This window comes from Labeo rohita, unplaced genomic scaffold, assembly GCF_022985175.1.
Source record: "Labeo rohita strain BAU-BD-2019 unplaced genomic scaffold, IGBB_LRoh.1.0 scaffold_985, whole genome shotgun sequence".
In the NCBI taxonomy this organism is placed as follows: domain Eukaryota; kingdom Metazoa; phylum Chordata; class Actinopteri; order Cypriniformes; family Cyprinidae; genus Labeo; species Labeo rohita.
In genome coordinates this window covers 11262-24250 of record NW_026129948.1, presented here as the reverse complement: position 1 = coordinate 24250, position 12989 = coordinate 11262, and the positions used below count along the sequence as shown (strand labels likewise).

At 36.3% G+C, this 12989-nt stretch overlaps 1 protein-coding gene across 1 annotated transcript; it reads right to left on the bottom strand.

Annotated features, from left to right (window-relative positions):
- Nucleotides 1-860: 860 nt before the first annotated feature.
- Nucleotides 861-12186, bottom strand: LOC127162618 (uncharacterized). Its single transcript, XM_051105413.1, has 4 exons — nt 12132-12186; nt 10343-10660; nt 1732-2058; nt 861-1198 (listed from the first exon to the last, which is right to left on the bottom strand). The coding sequence occupies exons 1-4, from the start codon at nt 12184-12186 to the stop codon at nt 861-863; spliced, it is 1038 nt and encodes a 345-aa protein (XP_050961370.1).
- Between the last annotated feature and the right edge of the window lie 803 nt (nt 12187-12989).

The following is a 12989-nucleotide window of genomic DNA, read 5'->3' as shown; positions in this document are numbered from 1 at the left end:
TATAACACATTGATTATATTAATCCAACCTAAAAACATTTGAATACATTTAGGTCACATATATTTTCTAATCAATTAACAGACGGGCTAGTCTGAGAATAATCAGACATCAACGCATTGGCACCTTAAAACGTATACTTTTGACTATAAAGCTCTGGTCTGTGAGCCCCACCTTTATCTCTTTGCTCACAACCACCTGTGTGGAAACCAGATCATTCTTCTCTGCAGAGAATAAAAGTGAGACATATATGTATATATATTAATGTTATTAAGTGCATTTGTGTCTTTTAACTTCAATTTAAGATTTAAAGGGGTCAAGTGAGAAAACTACAAATACATAAATTAATAAATAAAAATAAAAATAAAAAATAACAAAATACATTTTAATCCGTCTCTGTCTAACAGACAGTATCAATGTAATAATTACTGAAATGAACCTGACCAATATAACCATTTAAATGAATCTCAAATAACATCTAATCTCAAGAGATAACTTAGTTTTTAGGTAATATTAGTATTTCCTTTACAAATAGATTTTAGTATTTTACACCTAACCTATTTGAGAGACTGACAAACTAGAACAGTTTAATATATAAATTAACAGTTTAAATTAGTGCAAACTTCTCTTCATTTACCTCATAGAGGTCTGATTTAACCTCTAAAACTCTTTTTTTTTTGTGCCTGAAATTCACACAGATCTGATGGCTCCCTTTAACCACATACAGTGAAGTAAATGCAATGTATTGCTGTCATTTAATAAAAAAAAAAAAAAAAAAAAAAAAACTTACCATTTAAAATAACAAAATCAAATGTCAAATGTAATAAATACTACTGTATTTGTTCAAAATATTATGATCATAATTAAAATGACAGATTTGACTTACCTTCGACATTAAGAAGGAATTTCTTATTTACTGTGTGTCTGCTGGTGGTCATCTGTAGTTTATAAGGTCCAGCATGTTCAGTTGTGATGTTTGTGATGATTAGAGATCCAGATTGATGGTCTAGTTGCAGTCTGTCTCTGAATCTCCCACCAGGAACATCATATGGGATGGTTTGTTTTTTTGCATTATGAATTGACCGTGACAAAATGACAGTGTCTCCAAACATCCACAGTATGGAATCACTATCCTGTATTTTAGTCTCTGTGTTTATCTTAACAGATTCTCCCTGCTTCACTGACAGTAGCTTCACTTCACCTGTTACAACAGACATGTAATGAATATTGAGGAGCAGCTACTCAGACATTCATTAAACGTATACAGAAAAGTGACATATACAAGACTGACAATGCAGAATAATTTCAGTTAACATCTCTCAATGTGTCATGTCTAAGACTTGTCTGAGATTAAATTTAACAGCAATTTTTGCAATTCCAAAAGCAGAATTTTAGGCCTAATGGGACATTTGCTGGAGAGAGGCAGCATAAAGAGAAGAAGAAAAATGTGTTCATTAGATCAAATGATATAGTGCAAGTAAACACGTGACTTCACCGAATACCGAACACTACCAACATTATGACATACATAGGTGTTTGATAAGTGAACAATGCATCATGATATATAATTTTCATTATCTTCTTAGTCAGAAGAAACCGTACAATACAATACTTCTTAACTTAAAAAAAAAATAAATAAATAAAAAAAATAAATAAGCACAAACATGCTATTATTAATCTAAAATACTGAACTAAATAAATTCATTATTACACTGAAATGTTTGATCGACTTACCTCCTATAGTCACACTGAATGTCTTATGTATGGTGTAACTGCTGCTTTTGATGATGTCAACTTCATAAAGTCCAGAGTCTGTGGTTCTGGTGTTTGTGACGGTCAGAGATCCAGTCCGATAGTCCAGCTGTAGTCGGTGTGTGAATTGGTTATCAGGACCATCAAATGTAGAGACATTTCTAGTCTTTATATTGACTTCAGCTATAGCAGAGTGTTGAGGTCCAAACTTCCACAGTATCACATCAAATTTCTGTGTATCTGTAAGACCAGTCTGTAGAGTGACAAACTCTCCCATCAGCCCTGAATGTGTTTGACCTACAGACACAACTGGAGAAAAAAAACAAAACAAAACAAAACAAAAACAGGCAAATGTGTAAGACAATGTGTACATAAAATCAAGTTTAAATAATAATAATAATAATAAATAAATAAATAAATAAATAAAGTTAGAGTTAGATGTGACAACATCTGAGTGAATTCCCACCCAAATATATTTATTTAGCAGATGGTTTTATTCAAATCATGTATTCATGAATTTGCATATGGAGGCAATGGCATGAGAAATGCTACCAACAACAAAATACTTACTATGGCAATCTGCAATCCAATAGTGATCCAATTGATGAATGAAACAAACACACTAAAATATATATTTGGTTAGTCAGAAGAGTGGTGTGTGTATAGCATCTATCCTTATTTGTAGTAGATATCCCTTGATCTTTTGACAAACAGAAGGTCTCTGTACTATTAAAAGTTTCTGTAAACTCAATTTCTTTGTTAGCCCAAATTAATTTGTAATAAAAATATATTTTTTATTAAAACAATGCTTGGAAAATGATTAATTTTTGTAATTAATTTCTGAAGCTCAGAGGCCAAACAGTAAATTCTACTGAAAGATGAAACTGCAATTCTACTGAAATTTCAACTGAAAGATGAAGGCTGTAGTACGCAGGATAATACATTAAGTAAATTGTTAAGTCATCTTTTTTCATCAGTTTGATTGGAGATAAATGCAGGGAGGTTTGTCTCTGAGGCACTGACAATATCATTTTAAGTTTTTATAATTAGATAAAAAGAAATCAGTGAAATGCTATAGATAATGACTATCACAATGACTATCAAAAAATATATATATATTATAAAGTCTTGTCGGTTAATGGTTAATAATCGGTTAACAAGCGTCGGGTGTTGGTTAGGAAAAATAACCGAAATGAACATCCCTAATACTGAATAAATGCTCCTGACACATATTATACATCCATCAAGTACTTTTACTTCAAACTTGCTAAATTCCAGCCTCAGCCCAATCAGAAGTACCAGTACTTACACAGAAACCTATTGTTTTTTGAAGGATGCAAATGCAAACTGTGTGTGTTTTGCCTCAGAGCAACCATACATTTGTGTTGTGTTTTGCTTTATCTTTATATATTCTTTATTTATTCTTCATTCATTTATAATCATTAATCATTTCATCATTTTATTATTCCATTTAATCATTTACAATAATCATCATATTAATTTATATATTCATTTTATTGATTCATTAATTGATTAGTCATTTATATATATTATAACCCTATATATACAGGGGTTGGACAATAAAACTGAAACACCTGTTTTTTTAAAAACAATTAGTACGTTGTTGAGCCTTTTTGTGCCCAATGCAGCATCATTTCATCCTGGGAATGACAAATATAAGTCCTGCACAGTAGCCAGAAGGATTTTAAGCTATTCTCCTCTTGCAAAAAAAAAAAGTGGCCAGGTCACTACGTGATGCTGGCGTAGGAAAACTTTTCCTAACTCGCTCTTCCAAAACATCCCTCAATAATATTCAGATCTGGTGACTGTGCAGGCCATGGGAGATGTTCATCTTCACTTTCATGTTCATCAAACCACTCTGTCACCAGCCTTGTTGTGTGTATTGGTGCATTATCATCCTGATACAAGGCACTACTTTCAGGGTACAATGTTTGATCCATTGGGTGCACATAGTCAACCTTCACTCTCTGCTCTTACTGGTGTAGTGTGCAATCAGTGAAGATAGGCCACCAGGCTGTGCAAACATATCCATGAAACCTCCAACACTATATTGGCCAGTGTTTCAGTTTCATTGTCCAACCCCTGTATATATATATATATATATATATATATGTGTGTGTGTGTGTGTGTGTGTGTGTATATATATATATATATATATATTATAGTTGTTTTTTATATATGTATTTTCCATTGTTGTTTAGTCTTATGACTGTGTAGCTTCAAGGGCTGTTTGTCTTCATGAATAAGAGATACAAGGGAATGTTTATAGAAACTCAACGTTTATGGGATGTTGTTGTGAACCAGTTTGGTATAACAGTACTTGTTGAATTTGTGTTCTCCAGACGAAGTCTGAGCATTGAGACACACGCAACTAAGACTATTCAATAAACTCTGCTCCTTTTTATCATTATTACTTCGTCTCCTGCTTCTGCTCTTTTCTGGCTTCCATCCGTCAACTTCCTAACTGACAGAAACCTGCTGTTAGTGGGGTTGGGGTAACTACAGCTCGCCTCGCATTTTTACGAAGGTCGCGGAGGCTGACCTTGCCCCATCTCGATGACTGGCTGATTCTAGCTCACTCGCAAGATTTAGTTTGCACTCACAGAGATGTGGTTCTCAACCACCTGGCTCGTTTGTACTGTGGCCAAGAGAGCTCAACGCCCTTCAACTTAAGAAAACACATGCAAATAGAACAAAACGACAACAAATTAAGAAAATATCTTCATCAGTTTGACAACACAGGCGCTGCAAATCCTCGCAACGCAAACACAAATACGGAAACGCACTGCAAATTCTCACAACACGAACAAACACACAAACGCGCTGCAAATAGCAAAAAGTGTAAAAAGTGACGAACCCAGCTGGGACCTGATTATTTGTTCAGTGGCTTTTGGTCAGAGTAGAGGTGTTGTTGGTGAACTAAAAGGTGAGTTTTTTGTTTATTTTAACATACTGATCATATAATTCACTGATCTTTTGGATATTATTAGACTAATCTGATGAATTACACACTTAACTGTGAACCGGTATTAACTTAATTGCAAATAAATATATAAATAAATAAATATATGCAAATAAATATAACGTTCAAAGTTCATGAAAAAATTCTGCAATGCTTCATTAATGATTAAAATCAGGTCAAAATTCAGGTCCCAGCTGGGTTCGTCACTTTTTGAGGTCCACCTGAAACATTTCCGTTGTGGTCCATGCTATTTGCAGCGGGTTTATGTGTTTGCAGCGCGTTGTTGTGAGAATTTGCAGTGCGTTTCCGTATTTGTGTTTGCGTTGCGAGGATTTGCAGTGCCTGTGTTGTCAAACTGATGAAGATGTTTTCTTAATTTGTTGTCATTTTTTCTGTTTGCATGCATTTTCTGAAGTTTCAGCGCATTGAGCTCTCTCAGTGCTCCCCAATGCAGAGTATCTCTTTTCTCAGCGTGGAATTGGACTCGGTCAATATGACTGCACGTCTTTCCCAAGACTGAAATTGTCAAATATGATATATCTGAATAAATGAAGTGTTAAACTTTGACTAAATGTTATTTGAAATGTTATAAGAGCGATTTAGTCTATGCATAAATTGAAATTAATTGAAAACAAGCCATTAAATGCAGTGTAGTGTGTTTAATAATGCATTAGTGGTCTTCTACTCTACCATCTAGTGGTTAAAGTTGCAATTACATGGCGTTTTAAAGAGCGATGCATTGTTTTAAGTTTATAACTGTAACATTGCCTTTTTTTGCCTTATGTTGATAAAATTGTATGCTTGTTTAGAATCATATGATAATGATTTTACTTAGGTTTGTGAAATTTTGTTTTCTTTTAGGATTTATAGATTTTTTGGGTAGAGCAGATCATGGTCTTATTATTAAGTGGTGCTGTTTTCACTGACTAAATGCAAATGTTCAACATTTTTTTGATAATTGTTTACCTAGAGAGTCCAGAGAATGTTACTGGAGTGGTTTTATGGATTTTGAGTTTTAAACCTAGGACTAGTTTACAAAAGTAGTTTTTTTCTTTTTTAAATAATATAACATATTATATATGTTAATACATAATATTAACATATAACATAATAGAACAGTTGGATTGACAGCAATGGTCCTGGAGGCAAAGTTGTTCAGAATGAGGACATCTATCATAAGATATGGACATCTAGTGGTTGTGTGAATATATTTGCATGTTTTTAGCAAGTTGAGGCCAATTACCATAGAAATTTTGTTTTTGAAGCCTTTTTAACTGTTATAGCGCCACCTATGGTCTGATCTTCATGAAACTTTGCATGCCTGTTTAGCATCATAAAAAGTTGTGTGGATTTAAGATGTAGTCCAAAGCAAAATATATTGCTAACACACTAAAACACATCCATGATGGAGAATACACTCACAAACAGAAATTAAATAGTTAAACTGTTATATTAATGTTCATTAAGCATTACTACTACACACACACACACACACACACAGACATTTTGTTGCACATAAGAGATTTGTGTATTAAATGGTAGGTGACAAAATGTTTAGTGCAAGTCTTGTCTTTTTAAGATTTTACATATATCATTTTCAGGTTTCACTGTAATCATAATCTTGTATTATTGTAAAATATGATATATGTGTTTAAATGAAGTGTTAAACTTTGACTAAATGTGATTTGAAATGTTATAACAGTGATTTAGTCTGCATGAATTGAAATTAATGGAAAACAATCTGTGAATAGCACTGTTCATTTCAATGAGCCATTAGTGGTCTTCTACTGCCATCTAGTGGTTATAGTTGTAATTTCATGACATTGTTTTTAAGCTTTATAACTGTTACATTGCCATTTTTTGCCTGATGTCTTTAAAATGCAGGCTTGTTTAAAATCATATGATGATGATTTTACTTAGGTTTGTGATTTTCTTTTAGGTTTTATAGACTTGGGTACAGTCGATCATGATCTTATTATAAGTGGCTATCTAAATGCAAATGTTTAATTTTTTTTTTTTTTTTTTGATAAATGTTTATCTAGAGAGTCTAGGCAATTTTATTGCAGTGGTTTTATTGATTTTGAGTTAAACACCTAGAACTAGTTCACAAAAGTAGGTTTTTTAAATAATATGAAATATTTAAAGAACAATTGGATTGACAGTAATGGTCCAAGAGTCAAAGTTGTTCATCATGAGGAGATCTATCAAATGATATGAAGATCTAGTGTTTGTGTGAATATATGAGCATTTATTTAGCCACTTGAAGCCATTTACCATATACAGCTTGTGTTTTTAAAGCCTTTTTAACTGTTATAGCGCCACCTATGGACTGATCTTCACGAAACTTTGCATGCTTGTTAAGAATCATCTGACACATGTTCTCACCAATTCAGCGTAAAGATTTGAGTTTTTGTTTAGGTTTGATAGGCTTTTGGGTATATGTGGCCACGCCACTTTTGTAAATGACCCCGTTATAGCTAACTGAAGGACAAAATTCAACATTTTTTTGATAATTATTGATCTAGAGAGTCCAGAGAGTATTACTGCAGTGGTTTGGTCGAGATTAAGGGAAAAACCTAGGACTAGTTCGCAAAAGTAGGTTTTTCACATATTTGTGAATATGTAATGAACGACTTGATTGACAGCAAAGGTTCTTGAGGCAAAGTTGCTCAGCATGAGGAGATCTATCATATGGTATGAAGTTCTAGTGTTTCTGTGATTATATGAGCATGTTATAGCAATTTAAGGCAATTTACTTTTGAAATTTCGTGTTGTTGAAGCCTTTTTAAATTCAAATGTCATATGGCGATCTCCACCTATGGTCATCTGACACATGTTTTCTCCAACTTTTGTAAAGTTTTGAATTTTTGTTTAGGTGTTATAGGCATGCCACACCCCTTTTCTAAATTTTTCAAATAGCTTGTAAAAGCCCAGTGCAACATTTCCCTGTTTTTACTTTCACTTTTAAATTAGCCCAGTGCACATTTTACTTTCACTTTTAAATTAGCGCGTCAATTGCTTGAATCCCATTCAAGCAACAACAAAATACAACGTTAAACTCACTTATCCTATAAATTAATCATGGTACTTTTATTAACAAAACGAATAAAAATAGCTTACACCGTGCTATATGCTTAATATAAAATAACAAATAACTTAAGAAAAAAAAACAAACAAACATAATGTTCACAAAAAAAAAACAAAAAAAAAAAAAACCCTGCAATGTTTCATTAATGGTTAAAATCAGGTCAAAATTCAGATTCCAGCTGGGTTCATCACTTTTTGAGGTCCCCCTGAAACATTTCCGTTGTGGTCCATGCTATTTCCAGCGCGTTTGTGTGTTTGCAGCGCCTTTCTGTGTTTGGTTGTGTTGTGAGAATTTGCTGCGCGTTTCCGTATTTGTGTTTGCGTTGCGAGGATTTGCAGCGCTTGTGTTGTCAAACTGATGAAGATGTTTTCTTAACTTGTTGTCATTTTTTTCTGTTTGCATGTGTTTTCTGAAGTTGCAGCGCTTTGAGCTCTGTCAGACACCGTATTAATCCCTGCCGGACCTGAGACTCAAACCCGCAACCTTCAGGTTATAAGTTTGACTTTCTAACCATTAGGCCACGACTATATATGTCCATGACAAGGTGGACATATCTTATGGTTTACGCTTCTAATAATGGCCCAAAATTACCTAAAAAAGGGTGTGGGAAATATATTTCTATAGCACTTAAGTGTCTACTATTTATGACATGACATAAAGCGAATGGGAAATTAAGACCAAAATGTGAGTATTGTGAGGGTTGAAAGGCACTCTGTGGTGATACAGACCGATGGAATGGATTGAAATTTAGGCTTTTTAGTATGCATATCATATAGTTAATATAATTAATATACCAAAATCTACAGTGTAAATATCTTCTAGACTATAACCCCCCACCACGAAAAAAAAAAAAAAAAAATGCAAATGCCCACCCAGAATATCTGCCAGCCCCCACTTCTTTCTGGGTGTGAAACTTGACAATATACTGTCCTGGTCCAAACATATAGTTATATCAATTTCGGGCTTATGTTAGTGACATGCTAAGAAATTCATCACGGCTGCTGGTGAAGGTTAAATTACATTTATGACTGTTGGTATTATTTAGACCAACAGTTCCCATATGGTTCCCATAAATACACAAAAGAGTAAAATGTGAATATAGGCTTATAAATATTATGTTACATGTGCTCCTACTACCAAGATGTATAGTTTTGTAATATGATTAATGAAATTGTTTTGTTGTTTTATATTTGTAAGACTTTTTGTCTTGTACACTGTGGCGTGCACAGACCTCAGGAGGGGCAGGGGCGAAATGGCATTACGAGGGAGAAATGGCTGGACAGGTGGGTGGGGGTTGTCCCCCTTGGTAGAAATCGGAACCAGGGTGGCAGGGTCCCCTCGATAGAAATCGTGGACCGGGGGCATGTAGTCAGGACCGCAAGGGCACTTTAGTGTCAGGAAACAATTTAACAATTACATTCCAGAACATATACAGTAGCACACAGTGACAAATTGTAAATAATCTGGTAACACTTTATAATAACGTTCAGTTGTAAGTCATTTATAAGCAAAAGTTAATGATGAAATAATCATTTACAAAACATTTATAAAAGATTACTAAGTGATAAGCTAACAAATTGTGTATGTTTTGTTAATTCATTTACAAGTAATTTACAAGTAATTAGTTAATAAGTAACTAATAATTTACAAAACATGACTATGCATTCATAAACGATTAATAAGTAATATGTTAGTATTTTCATCTATGCTTTGTAGATTAAGTTATAAATCATTTGCAAGTGATTAGATAATGATGAACTAATAATATACAAATCATTACTGTTCCTTCACAAATGATTAAGTAATATGCTAATGATTTACAAATCGTAAGTTATCTTTGTTAAAAAATAGGATATCATGAAGTAATTAAACAGATCCTTAGTCAATGGTTAATAAGTTACTAGTTAATATATTATGAATCAATTATAAATAATTAAAATGTCAATCATTGAAATGTTTACCCGCCATTGAAGATCACATCATGAATAAATCATTTACAAATCTTTCTGCATCCCCTAATCTAAAGTGCAAACAATGCATCAGTTGAAAATGTTTTACTTATCATTCATAGATCTTTCCCCACCAATGTGTATACCCACACAATCTGTAACTGGCGGGTTTGTAAAACATTTACAACTGATGAATAGTTTACACTTTAGATTAGGGGATGCAGAAAGATTTGTAAATGATTTATTCATGTGTTTACACAACAGGTTTTCAATATTTGTTGTGTGTACTGCAATGTACGGGCTGAATGGCGAGGGAAAAGATGGTAAACACATGGAGCATTTTAGCGCTGTGCACCTGATGTGATCTTCAGTGAAGGGTAAAACTGGTTTACATTATCACTAGATCCCACACACTCCACACAGAACACAATTCTGTGCTGATGAGAGAAAGGGTTTACATGTTTATTCACATTTATTTCATCATTAACTAATCATTTATAAATTACAACTGAACATTATTATAAAGTGTTACCAATAAGCTAATTATAACACTGAAATGTATTAGATACTCACCAGTGACACTGAATCTCTTGCTTGAGGCATGTATGCTGTCTACTTCATAAATTCCACTGTCTGTGGTTATGATGTTCGTGATGGTGAGATCTCCAGTCTGACTGTCCACTTTGAGTCTGCCTCTGAATATTCCATTAAGAACATCATCATATATTGTGATGTCATTTTCGTTTTCTTTGAGTCTAGCTATACGATCTCCATTTTGTCCAAAGTTCCAGTCTATCACATCACTTGACTTTATTTCATTGAGACCAGTGTGTAGAGTGACAGAATCCCCCTCCGTCACTGACACTAGTTCATCAGTTTTACCAAAGACACCTGAAAAACAAAGAACAGACTGTCTGAAAGCTGTTAAATGCTGCCTTTCTGCCAAGAAATTAGTGCTGTAAATATGATATATTTGCTTGTTTTCACCAAAAGGTTTCTCTATTTTATCGATTATAAAATTGAAGTATACATTAAATATCTAAATAACAAATAATAATACTCTGAACAGTGTAATGTCCAAGTTTCTCAGTTTGTTATCATGAATTATATATTTAACTGCTTCAGTTAGACAAAATAATGTAAATAAGACCACATAAAACACATCTCTCATTTCAGACAAATGGGTATTTGTTGTAATAAAGGTAGGCCGATCTGCTCACCATGTAGGCTTTTAAAAACAAAAACAAAAAAAACAGCACAAATTAACAAGATTCCAAAATATATTAACTACATACTGTGACCAGAGAAGGAGTTAATTTATTTTTTTGTTGAAGCCACAACGTATTAATAAATGGGAACATGATAAGTTGTGGCCAGGCAACGTAAAGTCATGCCCTCATATGTTGAGGGAAACAGCATCCTTTTCCCGTGGCAACTAGTTTCATGTGTAAAGCATGAAAACTTCATTAGAATGCTGTCTATACACTGTGCACATGGGCATCAGAATGATTGTATATGGGTTGGACAAGACTTTTGTGTGTGTGTGATAATAATTTAAAGCAATAAAGCAATTGTTAAATTAAAAGGTACCAGAACACAAGAAATGGCATCTACTCCAGCAATGTTTTTTGCTTCCAACACCCATGTCTGTGCACAATATAATGTAATGAAAGCTGTATCCCATTTTAAAGGTTGCATCCTCCGAAGTAGTCAGACATCAAAGGCTCCATCCTTGATATACATTTTCACATGTGTAGCATTACATAAATTACTTATATTTAAAAGTATAATTTCTCCATTCCCTTTCAGTCGTTTCACTACGACGTTACATATGGGAACTCGCTTGAGAGTCCAATCATCTCTGAGCCTTATTCAAAAGGCCAATGAACATTGGCGAGTGGTATTTGCATGTCGAGCCACTCCCCCATACATACAGGTATATAAGATGGCGGCATCCAACCACTCATTCAGATTTTCGCTTCGGAGCCTCGTCTCAGCCTGAAGACTGAAAAGAAACAACAAAAAAAAAAAAAAAAAAAAGAGTTCCTGTGAGTTCACGCTCTCTCTCTTCGCTGGCGTGCTGCCAAGACTAAAAGAGCTTCATCTAAAAGAGCGTTTGGCAGCCGCCAGCGAGATCCTGCAGGCGGCCGTTTTCACGGCCAGAAAAGCCTTTGCTTTCCAGGGAGCTTCCCCCCGTTTGAGTGCACAGTTGTGCCGCGGCCCTCCCTGGGCAAACCGGGATCTAAAAGAGCTGATTTCTCTCGGCTGTCGAGGGCATTTTTCCCGGGATGCCTCTCCAGCCGTGCGCTTCTCTATGCGGCAGTTTCCTCGCCTTAGCTGAAGGACATGATCACTGCCTCACGTGCCTGGGCCGAGAGCACGCTGAGGCAGCGTTCACGGATGATTCGTGCGTTCATTGCGAACGCATGACCATGGCCGCATTAAAGTCCCGCCGCTCGTGCGCGAGAAGGCTCCCCTCGTTGCCTTCCCGCGGTAAGTCGTTAGCCCGTCAAGGGTTTTCGGCTACCGCGGCAAGGCACTTGGGGGACTTGCAGGTGACCGTGCAGAACGCTCCGTCGGCTAGCACAGCCCCGCGGACTTCTGCATCACCGCGCGGTCCCGTCGAGTGGCCAGAGCAGTACACTTCCCCGCAAGCCGGGCCGAGTGTCTCCTTTGGTGCTCCACAGGAGGTAGAGATGTCTGCTTCAGCATCAGAGGGGGAGTCGGAAGGTGAGGCGGACGTCCCGGCGGGTCAGCGCTCCTCTGCGGTCGCTGCCCCGTCTGAGGCGGACGCTGAACTTTCGGCTATGCTCCTCCGAGCCACCAAGGAGATCGGTTTGGAGGTGCCTAAAACACCTCCGGCCGATCCATCAAGGCTGGATGATTGGTTTCTGGGGAGGTCATCCGCGGCACCGCCGTGCTCCCCCCCAGTGCCTTTCTTCCCGGAGGTGCACGAGGAGCTGGTGAGGATGTGGCGGGCTCCATATTCATCTCGCCCACGCCCCAGCCTCTCTCCCCTCGCCACCCTCGACGACGGGGCAGCCAAGGGTTATGTGGCGGTCCCCCAGTTTGAGCGCGCTGTCGCGGTGCATTTATGCCCGCGAGGCACTGCCACCTGGCGGGATCGGCCCCATCTCCCATCCAAGGCGTGCAAGCTTTCGTCCGCTCTCGTGGGCAGGGCTTATCACGCCGCTGGACAGGCTGCCACTGCCCTGCACGC